The 21,688-nt window shown below is 48.7% G+C and overlaps 1 protein-coding gene across 11 annotated transcripts in view; it reads right to left on the reverse strand.

The window, feature by feature from the left end:
• The window catches only part of CUNH16orf96 (chromosome unknown C16orf96 homolog), a 52,707-nt gene that overhangs the window by 29,952 nt on the left and 1,067 nt on the right, over positions 1-21,688 (reverse strand). For 8 of the 11 annotated variants that reach the window (XR_005785696.1, XM_040459130.1, XM_040459128.1 and 5 more), the window contains exons 1-2: positions 17,549-18,085; positions 6,911-7,555 (exon numbers count right to left, since the gene is read on the reverse strand). Coding sequence is in view for 10 of the 11 variants with exons in the window: in XM_040459130.1 (XP_040315064.1) it covers positions 6,911-7,330 (420 nt within the window). In the remaining variant the exon portion in view is untranslated. Of the gene's footprint in view, positions 1-6,910; positions 7,556-8,543; positions 8,664-17,548; positions 18,086-21,688 lie in introns of those variants that run through there. The other 3 variants (XM_040459127.1, XM_040459125.1, XM_040459126.1) reach the window with 2 other exon arrangements.

A 21,688-nucleotide genomic window follows, 5' to 3' on the forward strand; every position in this document is an offset into this window, starting at 1 on the left:
GGTCTACTCCTAGGTATATACCTAAGAGAAATGAAAACCTGTATATGAATGTTTATAGCAGCATTATTCATAACAGCTCCAAGTAGAAACAATCCAAATGTCAATCAACTGGCAGATACACAAAACATGATATATTCACAATATGGAATATCATTCAGTCATAAAAAGGAACCTAGTACTGATTCCAAGGAAAATGAACCTCAGAAACATGACGCTAACTAAAATAATCCAAACACAAAAGACAGCACATTGCATGATTCCGTTTATATGAAGCATATAGAATAGAAAAATTTACAAGACAGAAAGCAGATTAGTGGTTGCTTAGGGTTGGGGCGTGGGGTGGTTTGCAGTGGAGCCTGAGGGGATAGATTGGTGACAAAGGGTACAGGGTTTCTTTTAGGGGGATGAAAATATTCTAAAATTGACTGTGGTGATGGGTGTACAATTCTATGAATAGACTAGAACCACTGAATTGTACACTCTTAAAGGGGTGAACTGTATGGTATGTGATTTTTTTTAAGTTTATTTATTTATTTTGAGAGAGAGAGAGAGGGAGGGAGGGAGGGGCAGAGAGAGGGAGACAGAGAGTCCCAAGCAGCCTCTGCACTGGCAGCACAGAGCCCGATGCAGGGCTCGACTCATGAACCATGAGATCATGACCTGAGCTGAAACCAAGAGTGGGACGCTTAACTGACTGAGCCACCCAGGCGCCCCTGGTATGTGAATTTTATCACAATTAGGCTGACTGATAAATAAATAGCACCCCATGTTCTTGGATTAGAAGGCTTAATTCCTAAATTAATCTACAGATTAAGCTTAATTCTTATAAAAATGCCAGTTTGTTCTCTTTCATAGTAACTGACAGCTGGATCCTAAAATTCTTTTTTTTTTAATTTTTTAATGTTTATTTATTTTTGAGACAGAGGGAGACAGAGCGTGAGTGGGGGAGGGGCAGAGAGAGAGGGAGACACAGAATCTGAAGCAGGCTCCAGGCTCTGAGCTGTCAGCACAGAGCCCGACGCGGGGCTCGAACCCATGGACCGTGAGATCATGACCTGAGCTGAAGTTGGACACTCAACCAACTGAGCCACCCAGGCGCCCCCCTAAAATTCTTATGTTAATGCAAGGGACTCAGAATAGCCAAACAATCTCAAAAAAAAAAAAAAAAGAGCAAAGCTGGAAGACTCACACTTCCTGATTTCAAAACTTTCTGCGAAGCTACAGTAATCAAGACAGTGTGGTATTGGCATAAGAAAAGATACATAGGTCAGTAGAAGAGAAATGACAGTCCAGAAATAGTCACGTTTACAATAAGAATGCCAAAACAAATCAAAAGGGGAAGAGCTGTCTTCAACAAACAGTACTGAACAGATGGATATCCACATACAAAAGAATGAACGACTCTTACCTCACACTGTATACAAACATTAACTGAAAATGGCTCCTATGTCTCAATTTAAGAGATAAACTATAGACCATTTACTCCCATGTTGTAGAAGAAAACATAGCAGTAAATCTTCAAGACCTTGGCCAGGCCATGGTTTCTTAGATATGCCACCAAAAGCATAAGCGGCAATCCATCAAAAAGCGTGACAAAAGAGATACATAAATTGTACTCCAGAAAAATTTAAAACTTTGCCTAGCAAAGGACACTGTCAAGAAAGTGAAGACAACTCACAGAATGATAGACAACATTTATAAATCACACACATGGCATCATATATGCAGAATATATAAAGAACTCTTACAACTCAACAATAAAAAGACAATCCAATTAAAATTGGTCAAGTAATCTGAATAGGCATTTCTCCCAGAAAGAGTTATAAATGGCCACTAGACACCTGAAAAAGATGCTCAGCACAGTCACCAGAAAAATGCAAATCAAAACCACAAGGTATATGCCCAAATGAAAACATATTCACAGGACAATGTATACACCATTGTTCATAGTGACCACTACTCCTAACAACCTACAGGTGGAAAAAACCAAATGTCCACCAATTGAGAAAAAAGTGTGGTCTATCCACTCAGTGGAATATCATTCAGCAATAAAAAAAAATAAAGTACTGATACATGTGACAGCATGGATCAACCTTGAAGACATCATGGTATGTGCAAGAGTGGGGCTCAAAAAGGAGCAGGAAGAAGAATGATAGCTAATGGTTAAGGGGGTTTTGGGAGGAGGTTGTAGGAAATGTCATAAAATTGATTGTAATTGTTGCAGAACACTGTGAGCATACTAAAATCCCTGAACTATATACTTTACTTTTTAAAGATTTTTATTTTTAAGTGATCCCAACATGGGGCTCAAACTCGCAACCCCTAGATCAAGAGTCACATGCTCTACCGACTGAGCCAGCCAGGCACTCCATGAACCATACACTCTAAATGGATGAATATTTTGGTATGTATATGAACATATGTATATCTCAATAAAAATGCAAAAAATAGCATTTTTGTTTTAGAAAAAACTGGGGGAAATTTCAATACAGTCTATTGGATGGTATTTGGGAGTTGTTAATTTTGTCAGGAGTGGTAATGGTATTATAGGAAGGGTTTCATGAGTCTATCTGCTGTAGATGGAAAACATTTTTCAGGGAAATCTCTGAAGTCTAGATCTTACACCAGTGCAGGAATGCTTCCCTCTCCCCCTGTCTCCCTGGAGGCAACCAGGGGCCTAAGTTATAAGTTACCTGGGCAGGAGTCACCCCCCCCCCAACCCCCATCACACACACACACACACACACACACACACACACACGTAGTCCAGGGCAAACCCAGAAAAGGTGGCAAACCCCAGAGCTTTGGGAAATGGGAAGGCAGGCTAACACCTGCCTTCCCTGCCTTTCCTTCCCAGGGAACAGCAATACTTGCCAGCACCCTGAAGAGGTGCTGGCCACATAGAAAGTTCATTACTGTTATTGCAGTAACCTTGACCCTATTCTCTAAAACCCCAGAGTGTTTTCACACCTTTCAGCTTTGTTATGAAATTTTCAAACATTAACTTAAATTTAAAATCATTTTAGGGGCACCTGGCTGGCTCAATGGGCTAAGCATCTGACTCTTGGTTTTGGCTCAGATCATGATGTCACAGTGTTGTGAGTTTGAGCCCTGCATCAGGCTCTGCACTGGCTGTGCGGAGCCTGCTTGGGATTCTTTCTCTCTCTGCCTCTCCCCCACTGGCGCTGTCTCTGCCTCTCTCAAAATAAATAAATCAACTTTATTTTTAAAAATAAATAAATTAAAAATCATTTCAATTTGTGGGATCTGCATCAGGAGTTTTTCAGCGAGTCAAATGGGAAGGGAGTTTTGAAATCAGAAAAAGCAACAACAGGTTGTAGCAATCCCCACAGGGACCTTGACTTTATTTATGGAAACCGGGTCAGCCAGAACGGTATTTTGTTGTCATTGTTGTGGTTGTTGTTGTTTTTCAGTAGGCTCCACCTGCAACATGGGGCTTGAAGTCATGACCCAAGAGATCCAGAGTAGCCTGCTCTACTGACTGGAGGCAGCCACGCGCCCCCAGAACAGTCTAAATAAACAGTTGATGCGGTCTCTTCTTCTCTCCTGTGAGGCTAATGGCCAGGGGTTATCATCACAACTGTGATAACCGAGGTCTCAAGGACACAGTCAAGGACCTCCAGACTCAGCTTTTTAGAATCTGGCTGGGCTCATTGGCTCATTCCAGCGTGCACTTTCCAAAACTCACGTTCAGGGCCAGCGGCCGGGGAGATGCGCGCAGGGCCTTGGAGCCTGCAATTCTGGGAAAGCTCCGCAGGTGGGGCTGGCGCTCCCGCAGGCGCAGGAGGCCCCGGGTCAGAGCCTCCCCGGGGGGCTGCGGGGACAATACGCAGGGCGAGCATGGGGAGCACAGTTTTCCTAACTCGGCAGTCCTCAAGGTGCAGGGCGGGAGGAGCGGGGCCGGGAGCGAGTTGGCTCCCAGCGGGCATTTGGCAGAGTCTGCAGGCAGTTTTGGTTGTCACCACGAGGGGGCACTTCTGGCACCTGGAGGGTGGAAGCCAAGGACGCTGCTTAACATCCCACAGCGCACAGGCTGACCCTCACGAAGAAGAATTATCTGTGAGGGTGACAGCCGCTGCAATCTCAGCCTGCAGTGCCCGACCCCAAATCTGGCGTGCACTAACCATGCCTGCAGAGCCCCGCAAACCTTCTCTCAAGAAGCCTCCTTGGTGCCGACCCTATTTTCTGGGCACCATTCACTCTGTCCGGGGTGGGTGCCAGGTCCAGCAGGCTTCTCTTTCCACACTTTGGGCCTTTGCACCTTGATAGGTGCTCGTAGAGGACAGCACAGGACACCAATCCGGCCAGCCCCAGAGAAAGGGGTGGGGGGAGGCAGGGGCAGGGGACGTGACCTGGACATCCACATGGTGTTTGGTCTGCGGGCCTGACTGGCTGGTGCTGCAGATACTTAGGTAAGCAGCTTGCACCATCCCAGAACCAGTTACCATAGCAACCCCCTTGAGGGAGTAGCGTGGGGACCGTCGCTGCGGTAACCCCAAGCAACCTCAGCCAAGGCCAGGCCAGGGGGACGTTCTCTAATCCTAGATGCACAAATAGTCCTCTGAAGCCATGCTGGAGCCCGTCCAGCAGTGCCCTTCATGTGCTGGCTGGGTCACTCTGGGTACTGTGCATTCTAGAAACCTCCACCCACTAGGGCAAGTCAGGGACAAGCTGCTTGGACACTGTGTCCACCTCTCCAGCCTCCGAGGCCTCTGTAATCTACGCTGGGGCACCCATTCAGCCTTCTTTGTCTCTGGCAACAATTCTCGTCTTAAAGTCTGTCTTGTCTGATAGGAACAGTGTGACCACTCTAGCTCTTCTGATAACTGCTTGCATGGAGTACCTTTTTCCAAACTTTTATTTTCAACCTATTTGTCTTGGAATCTAAAATGTGTCTCCTATAGACACGGCATAGTAAATCACGCCTTTTTTCTTTTAAGTGATTCTGCCAACCTCTGCTGTGTGTGTGTGTGTGTGTGTGTGTGCGTGTGTGTATGTGTGGTAAAATGCACAGGATACCGAAACAAAATTAATTCAGTGGGGCATTTGGTACATTCACAAGGTTGGCAACTGTCACCATGACCTACTTCTAGAACATTTTCATCACCCCAAAGAGAAACCCAATACCCATCAGCAGTGGCTTCCCATAGTCACCACCTCCCAGCCCCTGGCAACCACTAATCTACTTTCTGTCTCTACGGACTTGCCTTTTCTGGATGTTTCATGGTTTCACTCATAGGTGGAATTTAAGAAACAAAACAGATGGGGGCACCTGGGTGGCTCAGTCGGTTAAGTATCTAACTTCAGCTCAGGTCATGATCTCGCCATTCCCAAGTTTGAGCCCCGCACCAGCAGGCTCTGTGCTGAGAGATCAGAGCCTGGAGCTTGCTTCAGATTCTGTGTCTACCTCTCTCTCTGCCCCGCTCCCTCACATTCTGTCTGTCTGTCTGTCTGTCTCTCTCTCTCAAAAATAAACAAACATTTAAAAAAATTTTTTTAGAGAAACAAAACAGATGAACGTAGGAGAAGAGAAGGGAAAAGTAACAGGGAGGCAAACGGTAAGAGACTCTTAAATACAGAGAACAAACTGAGGGTTGCTGGAGGGGAGGTGGGGAGAGGGAGGGGCTAAATGGGTGATGGGCATTAAGGAGGCCACTTGTTGGGATGAGCACTGGGTGTCATATGTAAGTGATGAATCACTAAATTCTACTCCTGAAACCAACACTACACTATATGTTAACTAACCTGGATAAGGAAAGAAAGAAAGGAAAGAAAAGAAAGAAAAGAAAGAAAAGAAAGAAAGAAAGAAAGAAAGAAGAGAAAAGAAAAGGAAAGAAAAAAGAAGAAAAGAAAAGATGGAAGAAAAGAGACACAGAATCATGCACTACGTGGTCTTTGCATCTGGCTGCTTTACTTAGCGTGGGATTTCACATTGGTCCGCATTGCCTTGCCTCTCAGCCCACCTTGGCCAGACTTCACCCTCTCCCTGTCCCTCAGGGCTCCCGGTGCCTGACTTCGCTGAGCTCACGGTGACCCCAGTTTCCCTGCTCAGTTCAAGTCTCTGGATAACGCTCCTAGTGACTGCTGCCTGGGCACCCAGAATACCTCGAGCTCCGTCTAAGCACTTCCGACGCATTACCTTGTCTCGTACCAATCTTGAGGCAATCCTGGGAGGAGGAAACCATGATCATCCCCCACCCCCTGGTCCAGTGGGTAAGCAGCACCATGCTGAGCACCCCCACATTCTTATGCCCCTCACCTGCCCCTCCCAGCTCAGGTTTGCGCCGGCAAATTAGGACATTTGCTAACACTGTGTGGCCCCAAGTGGGTTAAACTTCTCAGTGCGTCAATGCCTCACCTAAGCTGAGGGTGATCATCGCACCTGTCTCCTGTGGGTGCTATGAAAATGAAAGGGGTTAACAGACGTAAGCCTCTAGCTCACCCGGAGCAGGGGAGTGCTCTTTCTACTGGTCATCTCCTTGGGCAGGGAGCCAAACAGAGCCTCAAGGGCAAAGGGGACAGTGAGGGAATGGCAGAATCTGGTCTGTGTTTCTGAACTCTCTTCATCACCCGAAAAGGAGACCCCATAGCCACTGGGCTATCTTTCCCCTTTCCCCCTTCCCCCAGCCCCTGCCAACCACCTGTTGGCTTCCTTTCTCTATGGATCTGCCTGTTTCACACCACAGGTGGCCTTCTGTGTCTGGCTTCTTTCCTCAATGCTTGACAAAGGGTGCAAGCTTGGAGCTTTGGTTCTGCCTGACTCCAAAGCCCCATCCCCCCCCCCCCGTTTGGTGGGGGAGAGCCCATCACAAGGGGCACAAAGGGAGAGGGAGAAGGCGCCTGGGTGGAGAGCAGGAAGGGCAGGAAGCTTCCGGACCAGGTGGTTTACCTTTGCGATGGCTTCTTCATTGCTTTCCACCATCTTCCGGAGCTTTATCAGGTGCCACAGATCCTGGGTGGGCTGGCCCTTGCCCCGGCTGCCCTCCAGCAGCTGGGAAGTGGATGGCAGGTCCTGCAGCATGGCCAGCTGGCTCTCCATCTTGTCGATGCGGCTCACCACGTGGTCAAAGACGTTGCTGAGCCTCTTCATGGGGTGCAGGATGGGCTGGGCGTCTGCTTCCCGGGGCATGAACGCGGCCAGCGGGGTTTGGAGAAAGTCCTCGTCTCCCGAGAGGACCTTCTTGAGCTCAGCTAGGTGGATGTGCTCCAGGATGCCCTGGAGCAGGAGGTGCAGGGCCTTGAAGTTCACCACCCCGCACTGCGGGATGGCGATGTTGACCAGCTCAGAGAATGTGAGCGAGAAGCTCATTCTGCAAGGAGGGGAGGCTGGGCTGGGCTTCTGGGTGTCCACGGGGACAAGTGGTGGCTTTCAGGGGACACACGAGCTGTGCAGACAGGTCCTCAGAGGCCCAGGGAGGCTGCAGGTCATGGCGGTCAGAGAGAAAATGGCCTCTGTGCTGGCCGGAGCTCAGGTGAGAGCTTCTGGTTGCTAGGACACCAAAGAACGTGGGCAGGTCGGCGTGCTTCCGGGGGCCTGGAGTGGGGCAGGGTGGGCGTTCAATGAAAAGTTGATGAGTGAACAGAAGGAGGGTCAGCCTTTCATGTCAAGCCCTTCAGTTATGTAAGACCCATGACCCCTTCTAAGAAGCATGCAGTGAAGGTGATGGGGAGGAAGCTTGCTCTTCGGAAGCCTTTAGAATTAGGACAGGAAAACAGTTCTTGGAGTTAGGAGAAAAGAGGACGTAGAAAGGAGTCTGAAGAGCTAAGCTGGTCTCCAGACATGAGCCAAAGGCCCCACAGATGTTCAGGCTTCTGGTGGGGAGTGGGGATGGGGGTGGGAAGGGCAAGAGGCAGCTGGCTTTCCACAGGTCTGAACTCTGCATGGCCCTGCCCACCCCGGTGAGGACATCCCCACCAGGGTGAGGACACCCTTGCCAAACCTTGCTCTGCTCCCTGCTAGAGCCAGGGCTCCAGAAGCCCCCATGCCCCGAGGACACGGCTGTGAGCCAGCTGCCACTTGGGCTCCTATGTGGTCAGGCCCTGCTTGTGTCCATTCTTGGACAAGAATGCTCATCCTGGTCTCCTGGGGAAGTCTGCAGGGAAGGTCCTTGGCTTAACCCCAGGAGCCCCACTCCTGGCACATCCCTGGCACACAACACACGCTGCTTCTGCACAGTGCACGGCATGAGCCCTGCTCAGGGGTATAGTTGGCTGAGGGGCGGTCTCCCCCAGCTTGCCCACAAAGGGTGGAGCACCTGTCCACTCTGGGTTCATGGAGATGTGTGCATGTCTCTTTCTCAACAGCTGTGGGACCTTGTGCAAATGACTTAACCTCTCTGAGTCTCCGCTTCCCCGCCACCTAATTGGAAACAAAACCTTCCATGTGAGGTTGCCGAGGGGAGGGGCAGTGTGTGTGTGTGTGTGTGTGTGTGTGTGTGTGCGCGCGCGCACGTGTGCTGCAATAACACATGTGAAGTGCCAGCCACTCTGACTCAAAAGAATTCCTTTCCCTCAGAACTGACCTGATATTCCACTCTTGCCAGTCAATGATCATGGCTCAGTCAGGTGAGCATCCAACTTCCACTCAGGTGGAACTCACAATTCATGAGTTCGAGCCCCGTGTCGGTCCTCTGCTGTCAGCACCAACCCTGCTTCAGATCCTCTGTCTTCCTCTCTCTCTGCCCCTCCCTCTCTCTCTTAAACAAAGAAAAAAAAAAAAAAAAAGAAAAAGCCACCGAGATGCCTGGGTGGCTCAGTTGGTTAAGCGTCTGACTCTTGATTTCGGCTCAGGTCATGGTCTTGGGGCCATGAGATGAAGCCTCCACACCCAGTGCGGAGCCTGCTTGACTCTCTCTCTCCTTCTGTCGCTCTTCTCCCCCCAACCCCTGCTCTCATCGTCTCTCTCTCTCTCTCTCTCTCTCTCTCCCTCTCTAAAAAAAGAAAAAGAAAAAGAAAAAAAAGCCCCCTGGCTCTCTAGGGAAAGACCAGCTGGAGTCTGGGGCACGTATTCACAGCCTGGGGTTGGCAATCAAGGCTCCAGTTCAGGACCTGGTACCAGAGCAAACCAGGACACAGGTTTGCTTCTGATAATGAACTGTGTGGCGGGTGGCTGACGTATTCTGGGCAGTCGGTGCAGCGGCTGTCCTGTGAGGGGACAGGACGATTCACTGTGCAGGACAGCGGGAGGGTGGTAACCACAGCCCAGCTGCGATGGCTTTCTCTGAACAACCTCCTGACCAGCAACACTTGGGACAGCGAAGCTTGGGACTCTGTGGGCCAGGTTTCTGAGGACTGACTGTGTGTGCTTTTGGCTACGTGGGGGTAGAGATGGAGGAAGAGAAAAGCGGCCCCTGACATCGGGACCTGGCCTGGCACCATGGTCCCTGGGGCGCCTGTGAGGCCCAGTCGGTTGAGAGTCTAACTCTTGATTTTGGCTCAGGTCGTGATCTCGCTGCTCACGAAATGGAGCCCCACGTGGGGTCTCTGCACTGCAGCACCCGATCCAAGACATTCCCCCATCACCTAACATGGACCCAAGTCCTGTAAACCCTTCAACTTAACCCTCCCGAGAGTCCTGTGGGTTTCCCCTTGTGCTACAAGACCCAAAAATTCAAGTGCCGCCCTGAAACCTTCCAGACACACAGCCCCCCCGCCCTCGTCCAGATGTGCACCCCCATTGTCGGGCAAGGCTCCCCCCAGCCAGTCCCCCAGTGGCCACACCAGCCAGGCCACGCTCCTCCCTGTTCTCAGCATGCAGGGCTTCAGTTCCCTGCCAGCCTGCAAGCCAATCACATCCTCCTGCAGGCACCCCACCCCCTCATTAGAAAGAGCAGCCCAGAGCTCCGTGCTGGTTCACTGTGTTCCTGACTGCAACCCCGAGTGGCCCCATGTGGCAGGCGGTGTTCTTTTTCCCCCACCAGTGAGCGTACGTGGCTGATAACTGCTGTCCTGGCCAGCCCTGGGGGTTGTACTATTGAGGGCACATGTCTCCCCCTGCCCCACCAAAGGGGTGAATAGGAGGTAATCAGGACACGGACTGTGTGGGTTCTCTCTTGTGGCAACAAGTCAACAAGACCAACTTTGCTCAACACAGTGGCTTCTTGGCTGGAGGGGTTCATTCTGCGACTTAACGGAAAACCTTTCAGTGGGCAGAGTTTCGTGGCTTTGGGAACCGCAGGCAAGGGGCTGAGGAGCTGTATTATTACAGAACCACGGGCAAGGCTTTCCTTAACAGGCAAGGGAAAATAAGAGGAAACAGGCAGGTTAGCACAGAAACAAGACGGGACAGGTCAGCACGGGGCCAGACCAGGGGTTCCCCATGGGCCTTACAAAGAAATGTGAGTGACAGAATTGGAAGCAATTCTCGGTCGCTGGGGGGCCAGGGTGGGCAAGTGGGTGTGAGCGTGCTTTGTCATTTGCAGGGGATGCCCGGCATCCGGAACCACCCGCGTACTGGCTGGCGAAGCCTCCACTTTAGGAATCCTGGTTGGAGGCGACCACAGCCCACAGGTTCCCTGGCTCGCTTTGAAGCGAGGGCATGACCCCGTGCTTGGCTTTGGCAGCTCTGGGGCCCGAGGGGTATGTTCCTCTGGGGTCTAAGAACGTGAGGCTAGTAAATGAGCCTGGGTTGCAACAGTTCAGAGAGGTGGAAACTCATCTCAAAGAACCCAGTCTGGTCTCAGGCCTTCAAGATAGGGCTGCAAGCCGACTGCAGAGACACGGATGTATTTCCCAGCACCAAGCACTGGGCCTGGCAGTGAGTCTTCATTCTTTTCTTCAACCAGTATTTATTGGGCACCCCGCCACATGCTGCGCTTAATTATGGAGGAGACCACAGTAAGCAGGTCTGGGGGGCGGTCTCTGATCTCACAGAGCTTGCTGGCTAGCGGGGGAGACATTTATTTTACAGGAAAGAAATAGACTAAGGTCAGGGAGGGATAGGAGTTAGAAACATAATAATACGGGACAAAATGAGAGTGTGGGAGGGGCACTAATTTAAGCGGGCTGGTGGGGTAGCCAGCCTCTAAGACGGCCCCCCCCAAGATCTCCCCTGGCAAAGACCCCATTCTGTGGCCCCGCCCACACCGCAGCAACAACCCTGTATATCTGCCCCAGTGTATCCTGGATACAACGTATGAATGTTTACTCCCAGTCTGCATCTATGGACACACATGCATCCACTTACTTCACATCACAGAATGGCAAGATTTGAGAAAGCTGTGTATGTTGCAGGTGATTTGATGCCGCTGAATCAAAACAGTTGTGATCAAATGCAGGAAAAGAAAAAAGCCAACGTGTTAGAGAAGATCCAAAAACTTTAAAAATCATGTCATTTTAGGTCTGGAAATAGAACACTTGTTACAAAATCAAAAGACCTAAAGACCAGACTGCCTGAGTGGAAGAGGTCACAATGCTGCTCCACAGGGTGTTCCCTGCTTCCTGGAGGATTTGCTGTCCCCAGGAAGCGACCCTGCCCTTGGGTCACCGGTCATCACCAGTCATTTGGCAACGCTGAGTTCTGACAGCAGAACCGTCGCTCAGACAATTTCAGGACAAAGTTGTCACTGGACATTCTCTAAGCGGCTGGTCGGAGCCAGAAGCCAATTAACATGGTTGGAAATGACCATTAGCGTTTTTTCCCTCCCAAATAAGTTAACATCAATGATTAAATCTGTTTTGTAAAATGCCGTTCATACATTTTTCCATTTTGCATGCTGCATAGATGGCTAAGAAGGATAACCAGGTGCCTTTTCCTCCCAAGCTCCAGGAAGAACTGGACGCCAGGGCGAGTACTGCTGGTGAAGGCTCGGAGTTTGTGGTTAGTCAACACGTGCCATTTCTGGCTGCCTGGTATCTGGACATTCTCCTAACTTGGGGTGAGGGTTAGGGGTTGGGGGGGATCTCATGACAGGTGCCGGCAACCTGCTCCCTGCTCAGAGACTGTCTGTCCAGTCAGTTCTCTGCCACCCCACTCGCCTCTGTCTCATTTGTGGTTAGGTGTGAAAAATCAACAAAGCAACTGCTGCTCCTGGTTCTGAAATTCAGGACCAATATTTTCAAGTGCAAATTACCTGTGGACTGGTCTGCTGGAAGCTGGGGGGCCGTGGGGGTGGCGTGTGGGGTCGGGGGACTCAGCCACTTGCCACATTAGGCAAGACACCTGATCTAACGAAGGCCTCTTACCTCCCTGGGCCTCAGCTTTCTTGTGTCTAAAGTTAATGGCTCTAATCTCACTAGGGTAAAGAGCAGATGGAAAGGGAAGGAAGCTTTCAGGATGGCCCCGGTGGGGTTGAGGGGCCAGTGGCTGGGTGCACTCTGTGATTCCAGGCAGGCTGTCCTGGGTTGGCTTCATGACCAGCCCCAGCTTCCTGGTTCCCACGTGAGCTCTGTTCCCCAGCCAGGAACAGAATTCTGTGAGCAGTCAGACCTTCCATTTGAGCCCTTTTCTGTTCAGGAAACCAGACTCAGGCTCTGTTGCCCCGACTGATCCAAAGTGCTCACTTGTGAGGCTGGTAAATGGTGAGAAACCACAAATGGAACTCAGTGAAGGTCAGGGGGACGTGCATCTAGGGAGGACACAGCCAATTCGAGCCTGAACGATGCCCACCCAGCCAGGAGGGTGTGTCCAGGTGGGAGTGCAGGCTGTGGGTGCCCACATTTCTTCTTGCGGGGGGGCATAAAATGTAGGTTTACATTTGCACAGGGACCTGGACAGAGCATTGCTCCTTAATGAGGCCTCAGACCAGAGGTTTCCAGAACCTCTTGGGAAATGACCAAGGATCTCGGGGGGGGGGGGTGTCTTCCTCTCCCAGTCACTCACATCACATCCTTCACTGAGCCCTGTTTTCTTCCTAAATAACGACCAATGTCACTCACCCTTCGTTGTCCACCAGCAGTCCTGAAATCCTTTGCCTAGGACAAAGACCAAACCACATGGTGTGGTCTGTAGGCTGCATGGCTGGACCCACCTCTCCCCTCTTTGGCCTTAATTCCAGCAGCTCCTTCTACTCTAACCCCCCCTACCTTCTTCCCCCCAACCCCCAGGCAACCACTGTTCTGCTTTCCATCTCTATGGTTTTTGACTACTCTTGGGACCTCATATAAGTGGAATCATGCACTATTTGTCCTTCTGTGCCTGGCTTATCGCACTTAACATAGTGTCCTCAAGGTTCATCCATGGTGTAGCCTGTGTCAGTTTCCCTCCTTTTTGAGGCTGAATAATATTCCATTGCACGTATATACACATTTTGCTTATCCCTTCATCCGCTGATGGGCGATGGACCTTTGGGTTGTGTTCACATTTTGGCTCCTGTGAATAATGCTGCCGGTGAACATGACGGTATAAACGCCTGTTCCAGTCCCTGCTGTAAGTTCTCGAACCCACAGGTGGAATTGCTAAGTCATACAGCAATTCTACCGTATGTAGAATTCAGCGCGTCTGGGGACCTGACACGCTGGTTTCTGTGGTGGCTGCACCATTCCTACCAGGTTCCAGTTTCTCCACGTGCTCACCAGAACTTGCTGTTTTCTGATAACAGCTGCCCCAGTGGGTGTGAGGCGAGAACTCGTGGTTTTCATTTGTGTTTCCCTGGTCACTGGTGATGCTGAGCATCGTTTCACGTGCTAACTGGCCATTCGTATATCTCGGGAGAAATGTTTATTCCAGTCCTTTGCCCATTTAAAATTTTGTTGTTGAGTTGTAGGAGTTCTTTATATATTCTAGATATTAACCCCTTATCAGACATACAATTTTCCAATTAACTTTCTTTTAGTCCTTGTTGAGGAACGTGATCAAAAAGATGTGACCTCCAATTGACCCATGAAAAGGACCCGAACACCTGGAGGCTCCTTAGCCCCTCCCCTGTCCTTGGCATGTGGCTGAAACATTTTTCCTGCCCCTGTTTATGAGAGAAACGAAAAAGTCCTACTCATCATTCAGACTTCAGCTCAGCCATTACTTTCCAAGGGAAGCCTTCCCTACCTCCTTGATTGGAATAAACATTCCATACTCTGGGATCTTAGTACTTCCCATGTCTTTCCTTCACATGTTGGCCACGGTCATTTGTGTGGCTATCTGGTTAGTGCCATTCTCCCTCATCACTCTGAGTTCCTGGAGGCAGATGTGAGTTCTAACGGGAGATGGCTTCTAGCAAGTACACAGTTGATACTTCATAAATACTTGCTGACTGAATGAATAAAACAGAGTCATTTGCAGAAAGCCTTTTTCTGAGGAAGGACCACAAAGGAGGCATTTGCTTCCTTTGGCTGAACCTCCAGATGGGTATAGAAGGGCTGATTTCTACCTTCTGCCACAACCACAGGGAACTCCTCCTGTCGCTCACACAGGGTGGATTAAATAACACAAAAGAGGCAATCAGAAACGACATTGTATGATCCTTAATAATGTGTTCAGGAAACCGCTGTGATCAGACACTGAATTTTCAGTTCCTTTACTTGAAACAATAATACTACAAGACAAGGATCACCCTTGTTTTTTTTGTTATTATTATTATTATTATTATTATTATTATTATTATTATTAGCACTTTGATATATCATCCCTCTGCCTTGCAGCCTCTGTTGTTTCCGAGGATAAGTTAGCTGCTGATCTTATTTGGGTTCCCTCGTAGGCAATGAGTCATTTTTCTCTTGCTCTTTTCAAAATTTGTTTCCCTTGTCTCGTTTTTTAACTATGATGTATCTGGGCATGGCTTTCTTTACAGTGCTCCTACTTGGGAGTTTGCTGAGATGCTTGGATGTGTAGATTAATGTGGGTTTGTTCTTTCTTCTTTTTGTTTTCTTCTATTACATTGTGGAGTTTTCAGGCATTATTTCTTTAAATATTTCTTCTGCTGGGGCACCTGGGTGGCTCAGTCAGTTAAGCGTCTGACTTTGGCTAGGTCGTGATCGCATGATGCGTGGGTTTGAGCCCGGTTTCAGGCTCTGTGATGACAGCTTGGAGCCCGGAGCCCGCTTCGGATTCTGTGTCTCCCTCTCTCTCTGCCCCTCTCCTACTTGCACTCTGTCTCTCAAAAATGAATAAATGTTTAAAATTTTTTTTTACTATTTTTTCTGCTCCTTTCTTTCCCTCTTCTTTCCTTTGGTTACTCCCATTACACATGTGTTGGTGCACTTCATGGTGTCCCACATTTCTCTGAGGCTCTGTTCATGTTTCCTTATTCTATTTTCTCTGTTTTTCAGATTATATAATTTCTACCAATTTAGCTTCAAGCTCATTTGTTCTTTCTTTTGCCAGTTCAACCACCCTTGTTTTATAGATGAGGAATGAGGATCAGAAACTTAAATAATTTACTGACAGCCTCACACAGCTAATGAGGGGCAGAGCCAGGATCTGAATCTAAGATCTCAGGTCTCACTCCACCTATCACTTACGTATTCAATCATTCATTCACGCAATAAATATTTACTGAATGTTGACTACGGGCCAGAAACTACCCTCCAGGACAGAGAACCCCCAGCAGACAAGATTCTTGCCCTCACAAGAGCAGCAAACATGTCAACAGACGGGCCATGAGGTGACGCGGGCAGGTGCTCAGGGAGGCCTCGGGAGGGACATCTGAACTGAAGACAGGATGTCCCTGGCGTTCCTTCAGGACAGAGACCTTTCTTCCTTTTGTCTGTCTCTCTAGCACCAGAACACAGAGCCCCGCACCCAGGAGGGGCTCAGTAAATGTTTGCTAAGTGGATGACAGCTCCAAAGGAGCGGTCCACTCTCACAGGCTGTGTCAACGACAGAAATATTACAAAACAGAAGCTAACACTGAAATCATTCATGTTTCCATTTAGAATCATTTAGCATTTAGGGGCGCCTGGGTGGCTCAGTCGATCAGATGTCCGACTTCGGCTCAGGTCATGATCTTGAAGTTTGTGGGTTTGAGCCCCGCATCGGGCTTTGTGCTGACATCTCAGAGCCTGGAACCCACTGTGGACTCTGTGTCTCCCTCTTTCTCTGCCCTTCCCCTGCTCATGCTCTGTCTCTTTCTTTCTCTCAAAAATAAATAAACATTAAAAAAAATTTAGAATCATTTAGCATTTACGTTGGAGGGTTGGGTGGAGGGTCTGGAAATGCCAGGTGTTGGTGAGCCTATGATGAGCGAACTCCCACCCTCTGGTGGAGTGTAGATTGGGAGAAGGACTTTGGGAAAGTCTGTGACAGGGTATGCAGGGCTGGACACGGGTAGACCCTATGACCCAGACGTTCTACCCCACAGTGGGCAGCCAAAAGTAAGAGACTCATAGCATGCACTATAATGTCTGTGACAGCAATCTCACAATCCCTAAGAATTCCCATCCGGGAATTACCCAGATACCCAGGAACAGCACAACAGATGAACCATGCTATATTCACACAATGGACCATCATATGGCAATGACAATGAACACTGGCAGCCTTGTGCACCGGCAGGGATGACTCACTGATAGAAAATTGAGCACAAGAAGCCTTATAGAAAGGTGCTTATACTGTATGAATCCTTTTCTATAAAAAGCACAAAAATGGAGCGTGGTGGAACGGTCTTTTCTGTTAGAAGTCAGCAGCGTGGTGACCCTGGGGTGACCTCACACCCAGGGAGGGTGAGGCAGGCTGCTGGGAAACACGCACGCCAACGTGTTCCGTTTCTGAAAATGCACCATGCCATGCACTTGCGATGAGAGCGCTTTTCTGTATCAAAGGTCTGAGAAGCCGCCACCATTCAGACAAATCACTGACCTCACAAGGTGGGTTCCATGGGGGTGGCACGCTCCCTTCCCTTCCTGTGCTGAGTATAAAGGCAGGTTTTTACAAATGTGACAGTTTCCTGGCTCATGCTGTCTCTGGAGAGCAGCTTGGGTGGTGAGGAGACCACCGGTCTAGAGTCACGTCTGCCAGCCACCGGTGTTGCAACTCTCTACTTAGGTTTAGGTAAGTGTGTGCAGGCTCTTTGTGGGGTCAAGAGAGGTGTGCGTGCAGAGTGCTTAGCACAGTACTTGGCGCCAAGTAAGTGCTCAGTGATTGTTGGTTGAGTCTCCCAAAACGATCACATGATTTTGTTTGAGGCTTTTGAGCCAGTGATGGGAGAGAGGGTGAAGGAGGAGGCAGAGGGTTGCGGCAGGAGGGCAGGGAGGTACCCTTGGTGATGCCTGGGTTTTGCTCCATTGGAGAGAACTGCACTGAAAATGCCCTTGGTCACTTGGAGTGTTTGCTGCATGACAAAAACTGCACACTGCATGCTCCAACCGGCTCCAACTTGCAATGAAGATACAAATGCATGCAAACGAATCTACTCTTAGGAGTCGGGCTGGTGACTTCCTTGTGGGCGGACAGTGAGTGGTGGGAGGAGGCACAGAGGAGCTTGCTTGGAATGGTCACTCTCTGTGTCTTCACTTGGTGTCTGCTGCACTAAGAGTGAGGTTCACGAAAACGCATCAGCCTCAACACGTAAGACACGGGCACTTTTCTGGGTCTCGATGTGAGAATGAGGTCTGGCTTAAACTCTGATCTAAGAGAACTATGAAGGATGAACATTACCTCCAGGACTCTGTAACGCAGGCTCCAAGTCCGGGAAGGAAAGGCAAGCAGAGGAGACACCATGTCCCCTGCACCACCATTTGGCCAGCAGATGGCAGTGGTTGTAGAGAGGATGGAGGAGCTCCCATTTCCCCACCTTTGGGCTGATTCTGTAAAACGTGGGAAGCCGCGGCGGGCTGGCGGCGGGGGGGGGGGGGGGGGGGAGGACAGTCCAGTTGAAAGCCGACAGGTGTCCATCTGGAGGCAAGGGCCAGCAGAAGGACCACTGAAGCTATGCGCTCCGGCTGACCCAGTTAGGGTATAATCTGGACTAAAAATAAAGTGCTGCTGGCTTTGCAGTACAGGTGTGAGAACAGGTGTGAGGCTCAGGGGCTGGAGGAGGGGGCAGTAGGTGATGTAGAAGCAGCCTCGTGTGTGCATCTGTGAGAATGGCAGGTGTCAGCAGAAAGCAAACACTCCTGGGAAAAGGTGAGATCACCAGATAGGCTGCAAGGCCACAAGTGACAGCTCCTGACGCTTCCTGGGACAGTCCTGGGATTCTGGTCTCAGATGCGCCCCATGAGGATTCGAGAGCAAATAACATGGATAACATCACTCTCCACAGAGGTGTGTCTTATGATGTGTCTGATTCTTCCTGAGTTGCTTTGGGTAGAGTCTCTCCCTGGTTGTTTGTTTGTTTGTTTTGGTAACTGCTTTAAGATACAATCCACATTCATCCATTTAAATGTACAATTCAGTGGCTTTAGTACCTTCACTACGTTATGCAACAACCATCATGACAGTCAATCTTAGAACATTTTCATCACCCCAAAAAGAAAATCCGCACCCATTAGCCATCACCCCCTGCCGTTTTCCCTGCACTCCGCCAGCCCTAGGCAACCACTGATCTTCCCATCTCTACTGACCAGCCTGTTCTGAACATTTCATACAAATGGAATCATACAATATGCGTGGTCTTATTGTCTGGTTTCTTTCACTTATGCATGATGTTCGCATGGTTCATCCACGGTGTAGCCTGTGTCATCACATCATTCCTTTTTTTAAAAAAATTTATTCATGCATTTTGAGAGAGAGAGAGAGAGAGAGAGAGAGAGAGTGTGTGTGTGTGTGTGTGTGTGTGTGCATGCATGCGCGTGTGAGCAGCGGAGGGGCAGAGGGAGAGGGAGACAGAGAATCCCAAGCAGGCTCTGTACTGACAGTGGGCCTTAAAGCCACGAACTGTGATATCGTGACCTGAGCCAAAATCAAGAGTTGGACACTTAACCAACTGTGCCACCCGGGTACCCCAACACTACATTCCTTTTTATGGCTAATACTCTACTGTATGGATAAGCCACGGTGTATTTATTTGTTGGTGGGTTGTTCCCACTTTTTTGGCTCAAGTGAATGTGAACATTCGTGCTATGCATATGAACAAATGCTATGGACGTTTGTATACAGGTTTGTGTGTGGCCATATATTTTCATTTTTTCTTGGCCATATTCCTAGGAGTAGAATTGTTAGTGGCTCAGTTTAATCTTCTGAGGAATATTTGCCTTTAGTTTTTGGGTTTTTTTGTATGTATTTATTTTTGAGAGAGAGAGAGAGAAGGAGACAGAGACAGAGACAGAGTGTAAACTGGGGAGGTTCAGAGACAGAGGGAGACATAGAATCTGAAACAGGCTCCAGGCTCTGAGCTGCTGGCACAGAGCCCGATGTGGGGCTTTGAACTCATGAACCATGAGATCATGAGCTGAGCCGAAGTTCGATGCTTAACCGAATGAGCCACCTGGGCACCCCACCTTTAGTTTTTGTTTTTTTTTAATGTAAACTCTGCACCCAACGTTAGGCTCAAACTCACACCCCGAGATCAAGACTCACACATTCTACCCCCTGTGCCAGCCAGGTGCCCCTGCCTTTAGTTTTAAGTGCAAATACAGTTCATGGGAATGCAAGCTGGTGCATCCACTCTGGAAAACAGTATGGAGGTTCCACAAAACACTAAACACAGAACAACCCTATGACCCAGCAATGGCACTACGAGGCATTTATCCATGGGATACAGGTGTGCTGTTTCGAAGGGACACATGCACCCCCATGTTTATGGCAGCACTATCAACAACCAAAGTATGGAAAGAGCCCAAATGTCCATCGATGGATGAATGGATAAAGAAGATGGGGTATATATTTATGATGGAGTATTACTCAGCAATCAAAAAGAATGAAATGTTGCCATTTGCAACTACGTGGATGGAATTGGAGGGTATTATGCTAAGTGAAATTAGTCAGAGAAAGACAAATATCAAGGATTTCACTCATACGAGGCCTTTAAGAGACAAAACAGATGAACATAAGGGAAGAGAAGCAAAAATAATATAAAAACAGGGAGGGGGACAAAACAGAAGAGACTCATAAATATGGAGAACAAACAGAGGGTTACTGGAGGGGCTGTGGGGGGGGATGGGCTAAATGGGTAAGGGGCACTAAAGAATCTACTCCTGAAATCATTGTTGTACTGTATGCTAATTTGGATGTAAATTTTAAAAAATAAAAAATAAAAAGTAACATTAAAAAAATACAGTTCAATAATCTCTTTTATTCTTCGATTCCTTTAACAGCAAGTTGGAGATGGAAGTTCCAATTTTGTAAGCAGGGGAACTGGGGCCCAGGGCACTCTAAGGAGAGCAAATAATAATAGCTACCATCTGGGTCAAGTGCCAGCCTGTGCCAAGCACTGTGCAAAGGGACCTAGCTACAGTAAGCCATTCCATCCTTATGAGAGTCCTAGGGGGCTACTATTATGTTTATCCCCACTTCCCGGTCAGAAGATTAAGTGTTCTCAACAAGGCCATGCAGTGGTGTGGCCCAAGACTTGACTCCAGTTTGATCTTACTCAATTTTAGGCTCTCACTGGCCCCCTCTGCTATTGGGTGGACTCTGGAGGGTCAGAGCATCTCTCCTGAGCCTCTAGCATAGTGAGGTTTACCTGCCATCTTCTACTTGACCTGTACCACACAGGATACTCTGGACCACCCTTTGCCCTCCTTTCTCTTTGATCGTCCTCTTAGTGTCCCTGGATTTTCCTCTGGATCCTGCCTACAGCCCCTTCTCTTCCTAATGGCTCTTCCTGCCCACAATTTCCACCCCTTGCACATTGCCAGATGATTTGTAGAAAATGCAGGTCTGGTCATATCACTCAAGATACAATGCTTCACATCCCCCATTACTACGGAAGTGGATAAAGTTCTATTTTCCATAGACTGGTCTATAAGACCCTCCTCATCTTTTCCCACCCACTACTCTCCCTTTTCACACCCTACAATCCAGCCATAAAGAATTGCTTGCATTTCCCCAGAAGCACCTCCATATGTCATTTCTCTGGGACTTTGCATAAGCAACTCTCACTGCTAGGAGTGCCCTTCTAACTTCTTTTACCTGGGGAATTCTTACACATCCTTCAAGTCCTATCTTAAATGTCTATCTCCTCTCTGAAGCTTTCCTCATCTGATTGCTCCCTCCCTGACCTCTCAGAGCACCTTGTTTTGATGTCTTCGATGTCTTCAACACAGACTATTATATTCGTCTCCCCAGCTGGACTATGTGCACTTTGAGAACGGATATTGGGCTTTATTCCATTCTGTATATTTCCAGGCAGAGACCAAAACTTTGCACGGTTGAACAAGCAAATGAATAAATGTTCCATATCTGCACTGTTCAATATGGCATCTACAAGCTACATGTGGCTACTGAGCCCTGGGAATCTAGCTGATCCCAAATGAGATCTGTTTCAAGTCTAAAAACACACTGGATTTCCAATACTTAGGGTTGGGAAAAAACCCATAAAATATCTCATGGATAATTTTTTATACTGACTACTGAAAAATAATATTTTGCACGCATATTGGCTTAAATGAAATATATTAGTAAAATTAACACCACCTGTTTCTTTCTACTTTTAAAAAAAGTTGATTTATTTATTTTGAGAGAGTCAGAGACAGAGTGAGTAGGGGAGGGACAGAGAGAGAGGGAGAGAGAGAATCCCAAGCAGGCTCTGTCCGCACTGTCAGAGCACAGGCCGACATGGGGTTCGAACCCATGAAACTGTGAGGTCACAACCTGAGCTGAAACCAAGAGTAAGATGCTTAACCGACTGAGCCACCC

Source organism: Herpailurus yagouaroundi, unplaced genomic scaffold (genome assembly GCF_014898765.1).
Source record: "Herpailurus yagouaroundi ecotype Mexico unplaced genomic scaffold, PumYag 222, whole genome shotgun sequence".
In the NCBI taxonomy this organism is placed as follows: Eukaryota; Metazoa; Chordata; class Mammalia; order Carnivora; family Felidae; genus Herpailurus; species Herpailurus yagouaroundi.